The following is a 16438-nucleotide window of genomic DNA, read 5'->3' on the forward strand; positions in this document are numbered from 1 at the left end:
GAATACTCCATAGCGCTTAAACCGATTTCACATCGTTAATATAATCGGATTTTTTTTTATCGCAAGAATTATATAATTTAATTGGGTTTAATATGGTGATTCGCGAGCGAGAAATTCTATTTAAAAAAGTGTATTAAAAGAAAACGTGTTTGTGCGCGATGTGAATTACAAATTTTATTCTTTTTTGGATGCCATAGTTTATTATAAATATCCGAGACGCTATTTGATCCGAGATTTTTCAATTTTTATTATATACACATATAACATATGTACAAGATTTAGAAATAGGTGACTAAATTTTAACAGCATATTCTACTCACCGCAAGGATAAAAAAAGTTATATAACATCTTTAACAATCCATGAGACATCAATGCGAGGCATGCATTCAATGGAAATCAATTTTTTGAGATCAATTTCTTTAATGGAGTGTTCTTACTAAAGTCCGTTGCAAATAAAAAATATTCATAATTTAAAAAGCAAATGTTTTTAAATCCATGTGTGTTCTTTTCATTTTAGAATGAATAGAATATGCCCTTAAAGTTTGGCCGCTTATTTTTTAAACATTATACTTCGGATATATTTTTCATTTAATATTAACAATAAAAAATTACAGTTTTCCTGCTTCAAATTTGTTGGAGAGAAACTAGCCAATTATTAAGTATTTATTTATTAACTTCAACATTAAATTTATTTCCCGATACAATTACTTCTACAATCGAAACATGCTAACATGTCCAATTAGAGCGATAAGCTTAATCTACATGATAATGAGGAACTGACTAGGCTATAATTAGAATTTGTTTTTATGTAATACTTTGAAAGAAACTTTAAAGTGCAAAAACTTTTTTCAGCTCTTTCAGTGTATCGTCGAATGCAAATGATTAATTTCGATGATATGCTATTTTCATAATGAGAGATGGTATTCAGTGATAGTGATTCGAGCTGTTTACATAATGTCAATTTGATGATCTAGCGATAAACCGTTACCTCGGCTTTCAGTAGCCAAGTAAGCCAACAGTGAGTAAGGTACGCTCCGAAACGTCAGTCGATGGAATCATGAATACTTAGTGTGTTCATTATCTCTCTTTCAAAAACTATTTCTTCGCGCAGTAAACTCAAATAAAATATGTTTGTTGATGTTCCTGCGTAGAACCTGTTGTTCTTGGAAGAACTAATTACTATTAAAAAAACAAACTGAAAAGTAAGTTATTATATTAATAATTACATAAATAATTAATACGTGTGCGTTTTACGAATCGAATTTGTGCCTTTTATAAGTGATTGTATCTTTCTGCATATACTCTAAAATATAATAATAGATAAATTAATAATAGATTGTTGCAATTATTTAAAACGATTAGACCAAGACTTACAATTAATTAAATTTTAATTTTTATTATAAAGAAGTGAAATTGTAAAAGAAATATAATTCTTTTTAAAAAAGAAATCTTAATAGAATATAAAGACAAATATATTTTTTAAACAAAATTTATTTAATATATTAAACGCGATTAATATTTTTATTTGAAAAATTATTTTTTTTTAATCTCATAAAGAAAACACTAAAAATAAAAAGAATGTGAAAATCACTCACAGTCAGTTTTATTCAATGTTACGACTTGTCCCGACTATATCGTTTCGCGATTTCGTGAAAGGAGGAGAAACCAAGGCCAAGTTTGCTTTTAGTGGCCAAATGGTATGGGACAGATAAGTGCAACGATTACGTTAAGCGAAGATTGCCGGTTCTTACTTGGCTGCCACGATATCAACCCACGTGGATCTTGCAGGATGCATTGGCCGGCATCACGGTTGGCCTCACTGCTGTACCGCAGGGCATCGCTTACGGTATCGTCGCCGGTTTAGGTGCTGAGGTAAAGGTCATGAAAAAGAGAACGATAGCCGCATAAATCTTGCATCGTAAAACGTTTTCATCATCGAAAAGATGAAACGGAACTTTTCTGAATAAGACTGACTACTAGAGTAATAAAAAGTCAAAATCATTCTTTATTTAATTTCAATCGATGTGTTAGAAATGTTGCTTAAAAGAATATTATTTTTTATAACATCGAAAAAATATTTTATTATATTTTCTATACTGATGCACAAAATTTAAATATATTTCTTTAAGATACATTCTTTTTAATAATCTTGCATTTGCATTAATAAGCTATACGTATATATAATATTTTTATTGATACTAATATGTACGAGATTTTTAATTAATTTAAATGATGTCTCTGAATAATTGTATTTTTAATTTCTCTATAATGTGTGTTATAATTTTATAGTATGGACTGTACGCAGCATTTATGGCATCATTTATATATATCATTTTTGGTTCTTGCGAAAATATTACTATTGGTCCAACAGCCATTATGGCTACCATGATTCAACCATTAGTTGAAAAATACGGTGCTGATATAGCTATACTAATTACCTTTCTAAAAGGATGTATTATTGCGCTTCTAGGAATTTTTAATTTAGGTACGTTTATTTATGATATTGTGCATAGTTAATTAAAAAAAATAAGAAAAATACATTTAAAAACATATTTTATAATAGAAAATATAATACCAATAAAAAAATGTTGTTGCTATGCTATGTATTTCTTTCCTAATATATAATATATTTATTATGAAGGATTTCTATTGGATTTCGTATCGCTTCCGGTAATCACTGGCTTTACTTCAGCCGCAGCGATCAACATCGCATCCTCGCAATTTAAATCCCTTTTGGGCATTCCTGGTAAAACTGAAAGTTTTTTGGATTCTCTGATAGTGATATTTAAAAACCTCTATCAGATTCGATATCAAGATACTTTGTTAGGCATTGGAACAATCATTGTGTTAGTGTTGCTCAAGGTATAAAATTTCACCAATTTTCTTCAAATTTCAATCAAGTTTTTGGAACGTTTAATTTTATTAAAGTCAAATGAAATTATTTATTTTATATAAATAAACTTTAAATAAATAACTTTAAATAAACTTATACTTCATGTATAAATGTAGATATATATATATATATATATACACTACAAGAAATGTTGCAATGTGAAAACTTTATCAATTTGTTGGCCGATAAAGTCGATATATTTCCTTTAGTAAAAATTCAATTAAATGTCACTATACTTTTATCTTTTTAATTTCTGGGGTTAAATATTTCAATAATTGAATATAATTATGAGCAGTGTATACATTAGCAGAAAATAGCAGGAAATATAAAGCATAAAGCATATAGCAAATGAGGAAATTAAAAATATTTTATGATAATAAAATGTTATTTTTTTAACGTTTTTCTTTTTTCAACACACAGAATATACCAGGACGGCGTATAGGAACAATTTTTCAAAAAATAGGATGGCTCCTTGCTTTGTCTCGCAATGCATTAGTCGTGATTATAGGCACTGTTATGGCGTATATTTTTTATATTAACAACCAAAATCCTTTCAAATTAACGGGTAAGTGAGGCTAAATCATTTTTGCTTAATATTAAAATTACTTAATTAATATTGTGTATGAATTTGAATTAAAGCAAACTTTGCAAATTAAATATAGTAATTGGTCACCAGATAATTTTAAAATCGATTATCTTTTATTTAATATTCTTCTCTCGATATTTTTCGAAATTATAGAGTTGAGTGTAGAACATTTATCATATTATCGAACGACGAAATGACAGGATAACGGGGAATACATTTGTGATAATAAATCTTGTTTTAACCGATTAATCATCCAATTTCGCACATTCAATATCTGCTTTGCACCGAGGATTAGATTGACTTTTTAGAAGTATGTTTTGTTGTTAAAATTATTTGCGACTATTTTACACTAGCTTTAAGTCATTATTAATATTAATTATTATATTTATCTCGCATGATTCTTTTCTTGAAACAAGAATCATAAAGGTCATTAAATATTAATGATTACGAAAAAGAGTAATTTTCTTTTTATATCGAAAAAAATAGAATAGCAGAGACTTGTTTTAAGATATTAATATATTGACAAAATATAATGTTTCCTGATATTATGATTAAAATGTATTTTTTTTCACTTCTTGTTATGTAACAATAGACAAAACATTGCAGGTTCGATGGGTCAGGGTTTACCACCGTTCGCTCCTCCACCATTTTCTACAACATTTCAAAATAGCACGTACAATTTTTTGGAAATGTCCACCGCAATGGGAACAACATTGTTTACGATACCAATCATATCGACTATCGAGCATATGGCCATTGCAAAAGCTTTTAGTAACTAGATTTTTGTTACATGATTGTTATCGTCACCTTTACAAAATTGTAGACAATAAGGGCCTTATAATAAAAGTAAATTTTTTAAAACACATGATGCGCTTTCGCATGTCGCATTTTTCTAAAAAGAATACTTTTGTCGCTACTTTTTATCAATGTAAAAGCATATATTATCTTTTTTTTTACATAACATCGTTTTTTTTGAAAATTACAAAAGTTGAATCTGTTTATTCTTAATGCAAGTAATAAAATACGAGTTATATTTTAGGAAAGGGCAAACCTTTAGATGCTACGCAGGAGATGATCGCCCTAGGAATTTGCAATATTTTCGGATCGTTTGTCCGTTCGATGCCAGTTACAGGATCTTTCACACGAACGGCCGTCAATGATGCATCGGGTGTCAAAACCCCATTGGGAGGAATATTTACAGGTACGTGAGTGGTGAACAAAAATTGTTTCATCTTTGAGTCCAACGTGATTTAAATACAGATCGATTTGGCATGTGAAAAATATCTCCCTGTAGTATCCCAGAATTTATCTGAATTGTTCTCAATGCAACGATAGCAGTTTTATTTTATACAAATTTATTTTAAGAAGAATGGAACTGATTCTATGATTTTGGAATAGATAAGAATTATGCAGCAAATTCTTTAGTGAATTTTTTAGCGAAGAGTGGCTGTATTTCCTCGGTGTATTTTTCTTAATTATAACTGTAGAATCTTTTTACAGGCGGTCTAGTATTGCTCGCGGTTAGTTTATTGACTTCTACTTTCTACTTTATACCAAAGGCGACGCTCGCCGGCCTCATCATATGTGCCATGTACTACATGCTTGATTTCTCGACATACGTTTTACTATGGCGTGCCAAAAGTAAGTTTCAAGATGAACTACCTCTTCCTTCTTTCTCTCTCTCTCTCTCTCTCTCTCTCTCTCTCACTCTTGGTTCAATTGATCTATACGCAACTTAACCAACGTGGTATCAACGATAGTACAAAGGAGCCAACGTCAATGCACGAGAGTACCACTTACACCCGGATTCCATTCGTAGTCTATTCGTTCTCGGGAAGCTAGCGTGAAACAATAATACTCGAACGCGTCCTTGTGATGGCATTTATTGTTAAGACGGAGCAGTGTCGTCTGTTCCCCTTTTGAGATTGTTTGATCGATATCGCTTGATGCTTTATATTTTGATAACATTTTAAATGAAAACTTTTTTTCATCAATGTGATATTAAAATTATTATTTGTCTATTAATTTATTAAATTATATATATATATATATATATATATATATATGTATATATAATTTATGTAATATTTTTGTGTTTATGAGAATTGCGATTTATAAAAATTGTATTTATTTCCTTTCTTTAGACATTGCTAATTTAAAAAAAAATTAACTATGTATAACCAAGCATATTTTTGTAGAGATCGATTTCTTTGTGATGATGCTGACATTAATTCCATGTGTTTTTCTTGGTTTGGAGTATGGTATCTTAATTGGCATCGTTGTCAATCTTATAGCTTTATTATATTACTCAGCGCGACCTTCCATTGAGATGAAAATTGAACAGGTATAGTAATAATGAGATAATGGTCCATCTTAAAATTAATATTGAATAATTTTTAATATCAAAAGTGTATATGTGTGTTCCTTTGAAAGTTAATGTATTGTAAATATTTTACCAATGCTTATAATGTATTGTAAATATTTTACCAATGCTTATAATGAAGTAAAAGCCTTCTTTCAATTGATTAATACGAAAGAGAGAAAATATGCATACGTATACGATAGATATATTGTAGCGTTGTCATCTTATGTCACTGATGCCATATTTTTAGCTTAATTCAATTTGATTATGCCCTTATTATATTTGAACAGTGCGATCTATTATTTCGATAAGTTAATTTTCTATGTTGGTTCGCGAATCATATACAAATAAAACTGATACATTGTTCCATACTTTTTTTCTTCCGTCTTATTCGGATATCGATAAATTTAAAACTTATCAAAAATATTTTATATTTTGAAGTCATATTTTATTATATATATTTTATTATATATATTATTGTTAATATATATTTTTTTACTTATCCAGTTCTCAATATTAATAATTCAATTATATTTGAAAATAAATTTCCGAGATTGTCTATAATTATATATGTATAATTATATATTAATAATATCTTACTATAAGATGGTTGCAGAACCATCTACATAAACGAGTTACATTTTGTTTTCTTTGTCTCTAATGCAGATTGACGGGGAAACCGTAATAGTTGTAATACCCGAAGAGGCGGTAGCTTTTCCAGCGGCAGAACGACTGCGTGCTAACATAATGAGGCTTTCTGGAGAGAGTGAATGCAATGTGATACTTGATTGTAAGAATCTGAAGAGGATCGATGTTACGGTTGCTAAGGTATATAATAAGGTCTTGCTCGTAGTCGAAAGATCTAAACTTTGACATAAGATGCTTTTTGAGATAGGGTCAGGGAAATGTCGCAAACAAACAGACATAAGAAGAAGATGATAATAACTGAGTAGTATTGACGATTGATGTATGCGTTCCTTTATTTTGCGATCGATTGAAAAAAAGACGATTTAAAATTAAATCTTCTCTTCTCTCAGCATAGTTTTAAAGCATTAAATAACCAATTGAATTTATTTTTAGACTATTATAAATTAATAATGACATGTATATATCGCACTATGTCTATTAATGCATAAATAAGAGTGTATAAAGTAATTTTGTTAATTTAATTAATTTTTAATATGGATGTATGGTTACGCATTGAAAGTATTTTAATTAAAATGTTATTAATTTATTAATCAAATAATTAATAATTAATAATAAGGTAATTAATTCTAACAAAAAATTGAAAATTTATTATTTCATAGAAAACAAATAATATCACAAAATAAAAAGACAATATAAAATGCATAATAAAAGAAACGTGCGTTACAGATAATATTTCATTTATACGCAGAATATATTTATATATGTACGCATTTCTCTTTCTATCATATTAATATCATAATTAATATGAAGTCGTTTGCCTTACAGAATATCAAGCTTTTAGCAAAGGACCTTTCGGTACGTGGACAAAGCATTGTTTGCAGTAATTGCTGCGAAAGTGTGAATGCCACTTTGAAGATCGTAGCGCCGGAACTATTAAACTTCAAGGAAAATAGGGCTATCTGAGAAAGAATCACCTATCTGTAGGCATTACACGATTTTTACAAATATGGATATAACTGCATTTAGATGTCACATGAGGCTAATAAATAATGTAAGTGCATCAGTCATTAAACTTCATAGGATGCCTCTTAGAGCCTCTTAGAATAATTTGATTTGTCTTATTATTTACATATTATTTATATATTAAAAATATATTAAAAATATATTAAAAAGAAATAGAAGCGCCTTGAGCTCCGAAAAGCGTAGAAAATATAAAAAAGTATAAATATAAAAAAGTGTTTGGTAGAAACTTTATTTTCATTTTTCATATATTACATTTCGACAAGTTAATCTTTCAATAGTTTTTTATTCGATTTTTTAAGTCTTTTTTTATATATAAATATTTTATATTTATTTATAATAAAATTATCGTTATTATATCTATATTATATTAATATTGTTTATAAACATAATTCCTTTTGTACATTATAAATTCAATTTTTAAAAAATCCATGTGAGACGCTTTCCAATATATCAGAGAAAGTATAATTTTATCTCAACCTGATTTATTTCCTAGATAAATTATCTGCGAATATAAATTATTTCCTCCAAAAGTTTTTTCTCTCTCTTGAAAATTTCCCTTATGTTTATTCATCCGGGACTCTGACAATCGCGACCCTTTTATACGATTTCAGAACGTTTATAGTCGCTGAAGGCCCGAGTGATATATATGTCTCATGGGAAAGTAACGCGGGCCAAAAACGCACCTCAGCTCATTTCTTTTATTGTTTCCGCTTCGACAAAAGATTACACCTGCGTGATAATATTCTCTCGCGCGACCATTACCATATAAGTAAATCTCGACCGTACGAGTAAAATAAAATCAAGAAACGCATGTTACACACATACGTTTAAAAAAAAAAGTAAATACATGATATCTTCAGCGACATGTATGCTGAGTGTTCTAGATATAGCAAAAAGAATTCTAATCTTTTTCAAAATTATTTATTTTATAATTTTTACTTTTTGCTTAGATTATAACAATAATTTAATATATAAATATGCATTTGGAATATGAATGTAATGTTTTCTTAAACGGGATCTTTATAAGTTTATTATATATATATAATTTCCTCAACTCGATGATAATTATCGATGTGTTGTTCCATCGTCTCGTTTTCGCGCAGAATCCAGTAACACATCTTGCAATATCTTTGACAATGAAATTTAACATGAGTTGATAGAGAAAGTAAAGTAGCGATTGGCTCGTGACAAAAATTACATTTATATTCTAAAGTGCGTCGATCAGTAACCTGAAAAAAGTTTAATGGTGATGAAATACTGTTTCTGATTCTTATAAAAGAAGTAGTAGGTTTTTCTTCCATATTAAAAATGGTGAATAATCTTTCATTTTTCATTTCAATTTAAAAATTATGCAACAGTTACAATAATTTAGAATAATTAAAAATGTAGGGTAAAACAAACACATTAAAATAAAATATACTATATATTAAAAAAGTACACAATATCTAAATGATAATCCTTTTGATGCATTAAAGGAGAAATGTTTGGATAATTTTACAATAATTCTATTATTTTTTACTATTTTTTATTCATTTAGATAATATAGGTAGTAGAAGAATAAAAGTTTCAAACTTTTTTATAAATAATGTTTACTTACAACAGTCGCATCGCCATTACCACCACGGTCGAGTTTTTCGGAAATTACTGTATATTGTGGCATTTTTGAACTAGTGGTCTGTTTCCGTCGTAGTTGAATCGGTAGTATGATAGGTTGTTTCTGTATCTCGAACTGTGCAGATTACAAATTTTTGTTTTGACAAGATGTGTGTTTTAAGAATCAATTAATGTGTGCAAATTTTTTTTAAATTCCCCAGTATATTTGAATTTTTTAAGAGTAATTTTCACATCCCAAGAAATAAATTGCTAAAGTAAGGCTCTCGCGTCAATTGACATAAGTACCTTTTTCATGGTTTGTGCAGGGGTACGAATATCGTAAATAAAGTCCTTTTTTGTCATTTTCTCACTGACATTACGATTACATCGCAAATTGTATTTGGAAACATCCACCAACTTAGCAGTTGACGATATAATTTCTTGGCAGGCGCTCATATTTTGCATTTTGCCGCTAGTCATTTTTCATATATTTATACGATCATAATTCTTATAAAAAAAAAACAAAAACAAAAACGAAGCAAAACAAGAGCTTTTCATATAAAAAGTTATTGAAAATCAATGATACATTTAAAAAAGCAGCATTTTTTACAATAATTATATTTATATACATTCGACAAACTTCCCATATAGCACAGAATATTGCAGCAATATTATTAATATTGTTGTAACATTGCAATAACATTGTTCTGTGCTGTATGGGTTGTAACAGTTGATTTTGAAATATGAGCGATGGACGTAGTGTAAATATATAATTAGAGATTAGTTTATTATGAAATTTATTTATTTTTGTTAAAGTGCTATAATTACAGATTTGTTTCTTACAATACTAATTTCTCATTTTATGAGAATCACATCGATATAAGATTTAGCAAAAAAGGTATTTTCTTATTTAATATTACTTATTACCTGTTAATTCACTTTACAAATCATCGATGTCTTATTAAGTTACTAAATGTTGTGTATAAACAAAGGATAAGTAAAGAGTAGAGTAGATTTGTCTTAATATACTTTGTAACAACCTCCATTATGTCAAAGAACAAGGCGCAACTTGTCATTCGACTATCGCGGCATTTGAAAATATCGCGATTTTATATACAAGTAATTCTACGAGTTACCCTAGCCATCAATATTCAGCCGCCGTTATATATATACATATACATACATACATATATGTATATATATATGTATATACATGTATGTACGTATGTATGTATGCATATATACGTGTGTATGTATGTATAACATATGTATACATATATATATTTAAATATATATATATATATATATTTATATACATATATATATATTATACATATAAATACATACATATAAAATAGCTAGTAATAAAAGTAAAATGTTAAAAATAAATAGGACCATTTCGTCTAAAAAAAAAGACGCTACGGCGCGATATTAATTTCGTATGACTAGAGAATCGTGGCATTGAGAGGTCATTAAAATTATCAGACAAATACGCGTAAATTACTAATTACGCGTTTATCTCATATTTGCATATAAAAATGTTGCATTATCTCTTTTAGCTTTCCATCGAAGAATTATACTAACCTTTACGTTTAACTCATTTAAATTCGAAATATTCTATCTGTCAGAAGTATTCTATTTGACAAAATTTTGATATACACCAACTTTTAATAATTGCATAACAAATCTCATTGAATAAAAGAGTTAGACTATCATAGAAGCCAGTATAATTGAAATTTTTTTAAAAAATAGTTTAAGTTAAAGGCTTGTTTTTCTTTTCTCTTTCTCCTATTTCCTCACTATTTATGTGATAATGTCAGAAGTATAAAATTATATAAATTTTTTTTTAATATGAAAGAATACCATGCATTTCTTTTAAAATAATTCTCAAAGATCTCTATCGTTTATCTAGACTTTACTATACTAGTCAAATCTCTTAAATCAATGTTTTTTACACAGAGTCTGCAGTTACATAAAACATAAGATAGATATAAATGTTTTACGTATATAAACGTTAAAGTATAAGTTTTCAAATAGGTCCTTGATATTAAGAGTAGGCATTATTAAATCGTTGGCCATATGCAGAAAAGAAAGAGAAAGAAGCCTATGTCCTCTTCTCTGCACTATACAATATTAAGAATATTTAGAAGACATAATTTTCTACGTAACATCTCGAGAGATTATATCACTCTCGAATATGTTGTGACTACTTATTTATTATAAAATAAATTGTAAATTTTTTTTCGTCGTAATAAAACAAGTGAAAATTATTTTATTCCGTTAAAATAATGATTATTGCGCGAGAGAATCGGACACTTTCCTACTTAAATAAATTTTCAAGCGTAGTGTTAAGATTCTCTGTTTTTTCGTAAAGAGGAATCTTGATGCAACAGGAGCGGTACTCTTTCTTGTCTAACTTCGGGAAGCGATGCTAGTTCTTGAGTCGGGCTTCGCTGCCATATACTTCTCGTTGCCGTTTCCTGATAGCCTCTTCTTTTTACCTAGAATTCAGTTATTTTTTTCAGATATATTTGATATATCTAAATTTTTGCTTATAATTCTTTGTCATATTGCATTCAAGTAGCTCGATATATCATGAATATATAGACTGTATGAGATACTTACTTGTCTATGATGAAGCTCATGTAGGTACAATGTAGATAAAGACATGTCGGCAGCAGTTAATTCTATAGGTACAGACGGATCTGTATGTGTTTCGATGTAACTGTGGCCTGATCCAAATACAGAAGCACCTAGTGATTGATTTGATATTCCCTGTTGCAGATCGTACAGGAATCCTCTTTCATTATGCAACGGACCCTCTTTCTTGGTTACACCTCGATGTAGAGTCGACTTTGCATTGAATGATTGATCGACGCCCACTGACGTGGCTGACGTACTTGGTTGATTTGTAAAAATATTGCTCATACTGGGTACACTCATTTGATTTATCGTACTTCGAATAATATTCGATACATGTTCTTTATACTGTAACAATATATGAAAGCATAATATACATAAAGCATAAAAACAATTCCAATAGAATTATTCAGTAAGTGAAAGAAAAAAAAAAGAATACTTACACCAAGACCGGACAAGCTATTTAAACTGGCTATGAGCGGATTGTTATAAGGATCAGAATCCGCAGACACTTCCTTTCTAGCCCTTTCTTTCAAAGCAGTCACAAAATTCTCCGCATGGGACGGCGGTTTCCATTCAGGATTTGTTAGAGTGAAATGTATAAGGGACAGTTCGGTCTTGCCGTCTTCCGCTTGAGTATAATGATTCGACATCGATATATAATATTTATCGGGATCGACACCATACTGATTATCGTATCCAGTAGTACGATCCTCTTGCTGCAACGGAGAAACTGTGGGACTATGAGTTACAGTCTGCCACATAGGGTTACCATGTTTGCGCACGTCCATCTGGGCGAAACTACACACGTCGCCGACTCCAGCAACTTCGATAGTAAAGTTACGAAAAAAGTCTACAATCTCTAACGCTCGATGTCGCATACGGAAGCACAAGATGTATGTCGTCACGAATGGAGAAATCAATTCTTCCAGGAGATGTACTGCGCGATACTGGAATAGCTGCGCTACTTGAGCTCTAGTGGTCAACGTATGAGCGGTACCCCGCCAACTGTCCGGTCTATAATGCGTATGAGCTAGCACAGCGGTTAGAAGAGTCTCGGGACACCAAACTAAATTTTCATCAGGTATTACTGCCTTTGCACCTGCCACTACAACGCCTAACATAGTCATATAGGCGACTACGCGCTCCATCGAGAATGTCGCTTCCTGAATCAACGGCATCAGCAACAGCACCGCTAATACAGCACCAGTGATGAATGCGATTTGCTTGGCGAGTATTGTCATTATCGGGGACGTGAAGCTGCTCATGTATTTGGAAGCAGGGCGATACGCGCGACTAAGACGGGCGTTTAATTCATGATCGAGTTCGTTGAAGTGACGCAAATATAGTCGACCATATAGGGACCACGTGCGCATCGCCAAAACGCTTGGTTCTCGCTTAATAGTCTGTTAATAATAATAATATCTTTATAATATACACTAGAGAATTAGTATAATTATTATGTTAAAATTTTCATTGAATGTACATACATTGAGTATATTCATAAGTAGGAAAGTAATTATTTACCTCGGCATAATTGAAAAACGTGTAGAGAATCTGCCACAGGAGAATAGGGAAACATAAGACGAAATTTGCGATACCGACCCATAAGATGTGCTTGGATAATTGTCGTGCGAGTTCTTGCCTTTTATTCAGCTTTTTATAATCTTCCTTTAGATGCCAATTATTTTCAAATGGTGACCATGGTCCCCCTGGAGAAAAAAATCAAGATGAATTCTCTATTTTTGGCATTGTTACATATCTATTCATTGCACACATTATGGGATATACTTACAAAATAACAATAATTCTATGTTATATTTTAATCCTCGTGTCAAGAAGATAACTTCTCCTATAATGGGGAATTTTAGTCGCACTGGTAAAAGAGATTTGTTGATCATAGCTACCATATAATTTTTGTGTCTTAATATTCTATGGTATATATCCAATTCTGTGAGTTCTCGTTTATGAATACACATTTCTTGCTCCTTCTGCACTTCTATAATTCGCTTTTGAACTTCATGCCAAGTGAAATTGTCCAACTCGCTATCAGCAATTTTAAGGGCCGTATTGAAAAACATTTTGATCTCCCAAAACTGCATCAGGTGATAGAGAACTTTGACAAATTGAAGGATAAAGAAAATGGCTGCGATAACAAGAAGACTCCAATAAAATAAAGAGATTGATTTTATGCAAACTCCTAAGCTTACTACGGTATCATTTTTGTGGCTAGTATTATTAGCATCTCCACCACTGAAAATACAACACATAACAATTAAATACCTGTTATATTACAAAAAATAATTTGCAAGAATTAAAAAAATTGTTATATATTTATAATTTATACAACGTACTTATATATTTTGCTGTAATCGACACAGTGAAAAAGATAGGTAACAAAGACGACTACGAAAAAAAATTGCAATAATTCCAAAACTTCTTGGAGCATCATACAAAGGAAACCATGCTGCTGATGATAATGATACATTCGCGCGAAGAACGAATCCAAATCTTCAATATGATTCCATCGTGCTTTGTTACCCTCTGGTACTACATGGATTATAACGCCCGATTCTTGAGGAGTCTCCTCGCGATCATCGTCATCGTCCGCATCCTCTTCTTGACCCTCATAAGGGTGTATACGTTGATAACTACCGTCCAATACCGTCGTCATCTACAAATGCAATTTGCATTGAAACCTCAAATTTTTATGTCTTAATTAAAATAAGATATTAATAAAATTGTTATAGACACAAATAATGCATTGGAATAGTATAAATTTAATAGTTAATGAAATCTCACCGTTTGCGCTCGATTTGGCTCTATACAGGTAATGACAGTTTCTCGTTTCATTCTTTCATGTCATTAAGTTTATTTAACTACCAGTTGATGATTGCTCCGCAAGCATCTGGAATCAATTATTAAACATAATAATTTTTAGTTGTGATATATTTTCACAATATCAAAAATATAGAAGAAAAATTCAATAAAATATTAGCAAATTTAAACAAAAATATTATTTATGCATATTATATATATATATATATATATATATATATATATATATATATATCGTGCATCAATATATATAAGTTATTTATTAACTATATAAGAATGTATAAATTATTTCCATTTGTGAATTGAATATTGATAATAAACAACAGTTTTAACATAACAGTGTTAATAAATTATTAAACTTAATAGTGAGAAAAATTAACAATATTATAAACAATTATATTTGTCATAATAAGAATAGGAAAATAGAATAAGAATCATGATAATAAAACTTGAATCTTTATAAAAAAAATATTGTAATAAGATATTTTTAATATTTTAATAAATATTAAAGACTTAATTATATATATGCATATAATTGCATATTTTCCTGACATTAAGAAAAATGTATGTTTTTCACAAAAAATCCTTAGAAAATTAAAAAATATTTTTTAAAGAAATTATATATTAATTTTTAAGAGCAAAGTTTTAACACAATAGTCAACTGTGATTTTTTTCCATGGAAAATGAAATATATATCTTTTCGAATGAAAAATTCTTTTCTGTTATCAAAACTAAAGATACAACACAGTGTTGCATATTTACTATGTCCCAGATGCATGCCATTTGAATAAATCATTTTCTTGTAGAAATTTTTTTATTATACATTTTATCATAGGATTAACTTTGTCGATTGCTCATTGATTCAATTGATTATTCACTGCACATTTCACCTTGAACATTTTCTTAACGTTATATATATATGATACACTTGTCTTTTGTGCTTTCTTTTCTCTCCTGAAATAGTATTCGATAATAATCATACAAATGACAATATAATTCGTTTAAATCGTAAAAGACATTTGTACAATATCAGAATTGGAGCATTTGCACATTTATTAAAAGTTTCTCAATTTTTGAACGATAAAACTGTATGTTGAAACGCGACGTAATAGAATACGACATAAAAGAAAGCACGTCGACTCCTAAGAAAATAGAGAAACAATGGCTTGAGTCATAAGTTGTTGGTTAAAGTAGGTACACTTTATCTCCCGTTCTGTCTTTTTCTTTTTGATCTCAGAGATTTCTTGGGATTCTCTAGACGGACAATGATGCGAGAGTGCAACACGTCATACGACGCCGTGCGACGCTCCTCGCTTTGTTCCAAGCATTCGGTTGACCTTTATCCGACGAAAATAGCAACGTCGCTCGCTAGCGGAGCGCGCGAAGCAGGAAGAGTGATGTGATGTTTGGAAACACAGCTGATCTCCATAAACAAAGCGCATCCTGCCTTTGCGTACCTTCGAGTCGCGATCCCACAGCCGACGAATGCCACGACGAATCTTACAACGCGCGTTTACTCGCAGTTGCTGGTCAAGCCCTGCTCACGCCCGCTTACATATTGACCTCCATTTCTTATTCACTGATAATTTAGACAACGGACCGTTAAAATCGTACATGTGTCTCTCCGCGGTTCACCATCTTTGCTGGCTAACACACACACACACACAATGAGTGCTTCCTCTACGTATGCATGTCAACTCGATGCTCGCTTTACGCGATCAGCGCCGCGGAAAGGAAGCGTACTACTTAGCGTTTATCTTTTGTAATTTCTCGTTTTTTCTTTTTGCGATTGAAAAAGATGATCGAGGACACGTGTATTCGAATAAACGTATTTTAACGCTTCTCGTACGCGTGT

At 30.3% G+C, this 16438-nt stretch overlaps 3 protein-coding genes across 15 annotated transcripts in view; 1 reads left to right on the forward strand and 2 right to left on the reverse strand.

Annotated features, from left to right (window-relative positions):
- The window catches only part of LOC145964696 (sodium-independent sulfate anion transporter), a 30709-nt gene extending 22395 nt beyond the window's left edge, over positions 1 to 8314 (forward strand). For 5 of the 9 annotated variants that reach the window (XM_083087704.1, XM_083087705.1, XM_083087706.1 and 2 more), the window contains 10 exons: positions 1688 to 1872; positions 2290 to 2485; positions 2642 to 2862; positions 3314 to 3458; positions 4086 to 4250; positions 4519 to 4680; positions 4980 to 5120; positions 5678 to 5823; positions 6508 to 6669; positions 7315 to 7872. In XM_083087704.1, the coding sequence (XP_082943830.1) occupies positions 1688 to 1872; positions 2290 to 2485; positions 2642 to 2862; positions 3314 to 3458; positions 4086 to 4250; positions 4519 to 4680; positions 4980 to 5120; positions 5678 to 5823; positions 6508 to 6669; positions 7315 to 7452 (1661 nt within the window). In that variant the 3' untranslated portion in view covers positions 7453 to 7872. Of the gene's footprint in view, positions 1 to 852; positions 1203 to 1687; positions 1873 to 2289; positions 2486 to 2641; positions 2863 to 3313; positions 3459 to 4085; positions 4251 to 4518; positions 4681 to 4979; positions 5121 to 5677; positions 5824 to 6507; positions 6670 to 7314; positions 7873 to 8123 lie in introns of those variants that run through there. The other 4 variants (XM_083087711.1, XR_014436538.1, XM_083087710.1 and 1 more) reach the window with 4 other exon arrangements.
- A 111-nt stretch (positions 8315 to 8425) lies between these two features.
- LOC145964698 (uncharacterized) lies at positions 8426 to 9602 on the reverse strand. 3 transcript variants are annotated; one of them, XM_083087717.1, is made up of 4 exons: positions 9412 to 9602; positions 9110 to 9241; positions 8711 to 8741; positions 8426 to 8640 (listed from the first exon to the last, which is right to left on the reverse strand). In XM_083087717.1, the coding sequence occupies exons 1-4, from the start codon at positions 9583 to 9585 to the stop codon at positions 8477 to 8479; spliced, it is 501 nt and encodes a 166-aa protein (XP_082943843.1). In that variant the 5' UTR covers positions 9586 to 9602; the 3' UTR covers positions 8426 to 8476. The 3 variants fall into 3 exon arrangements, with proteins under 3 accessions (XP_082943843.1, XP_082943841.1, XP_082943844.1); XM_083087715.1 differs by having other exon boundaries at positions 8442 to 8741; positions 9412 to 9600; XM_083087718.1 differs by lacking the exon at positions 8711 to 8741 and having other exon boundaries at positions 8483 to 8640; positions 9412 to 9600.
- A 287-nt stretch (positions 9603 to 9889) lies between these two features.
- Atg9 (autophagy-related protein 9) lies at positions 9890 to 16257 on the reverse strand. Of its 3 annotated transcripts, none has more exons than XM_083087702.1 (8): positions 16041 to 16257; positions 14548 to 14653; positions 14100 to 14419; positions 13541 to 13998; positions 13273 to 13457; positions 12189 to 13151; positions 11731 to 12093; positions 9890 to 11606 (listed from the first exon to the last, which is right to left on the reverse strand). In XM_083087702.1, the coding sequence occupies exons 2-8, from the start codon at positions 14596 to 14598 to the stop codon at positions 11454 to 11456; spliced, it is 2493 nt and encodes an 830-aa protein (XP_082943828.1). In that variant the 5' UTR covers positions 14599 to 14653; positions 16041 to 16257; the 3' UTR covers positions 9890 to 11453. The 3 variants fall into 3 exon arrangements, with proteins under 3 accessions (XP_082943828.1, XP_082943827.1, XP_082943829.1); XM_083087701.1 differs by having other exon boundaries at positions 15782 to 16257; XM_083087703.1 differs by lacking the exon at positions 16041 to 16257 and adding an exon at positions 15346 to 15740.
- Between the last annotated feature and the right edge of the window lie 181 nt (positions 16258 to 16438).

Source organism: Camponotus vicinus, unplaced genomic scaffold, assembly GCF_025532165.1.
Source record: "Camponotus vicinus isolate PSW18456_S1 unplaced genomic scaffold, iyCamVici1.0 SCAF_14, whole genome shotgun sequence".
NCBI classification, from domain to species: domain Eukaryota; kingdom Metazoa; phylum Arthropoda; class Insecta; order Hymenoptera; family Formicidae; genus Camponotus; species Camponotus vicinus.

Excerpts from the sequence above, each read along its gene's own strand:
- Atg9 (XM_083087702.1), bottom strand. The coding sequence starts at position 14,598 with ATGAAACGAGAAACTGTCATTACCTGTATAGAGCCAAATCGAGCGCAA. Across the intron at positions 12,094-12,188 it reads ATAGCTTGTCCGGTCTTGGT|TATAAAGAACATGTATCGAA; the intron begins GTAAGTATTCTT and ends ATATTGTTACAG. Across the intron at positions 11,607-11,730 it reads ATGAGCTTCATCATAGACAA|GTAAAAAGAAGAGGCTATCA; the intron begins GTAAGTATCTCA and ends ACTGAATTCTAG.
- LOC145964698 (XM_083087715.1), bottom strand. The coding sequence starts at position 9,585 with ATGACTAGCGGCAAAATGCAAAATATGAGCGCCTGCCAAGAAATTATA. Across the intron at positions 9,242-9,411 it reads CTGCACAAACCATGAAAAAG|TTCGAGATACAGAAACAACC; the intron begins GTACTTATGTCA and ends TAATCTGCACAG. Across the intron at positions 8,742-9,109 it reads GTAATGGCGATGCGACTGTT|GTTACTGATCGACGCACTTT; the intron begins GTAAGTAAACAT and ends AACTTTTTTCAG.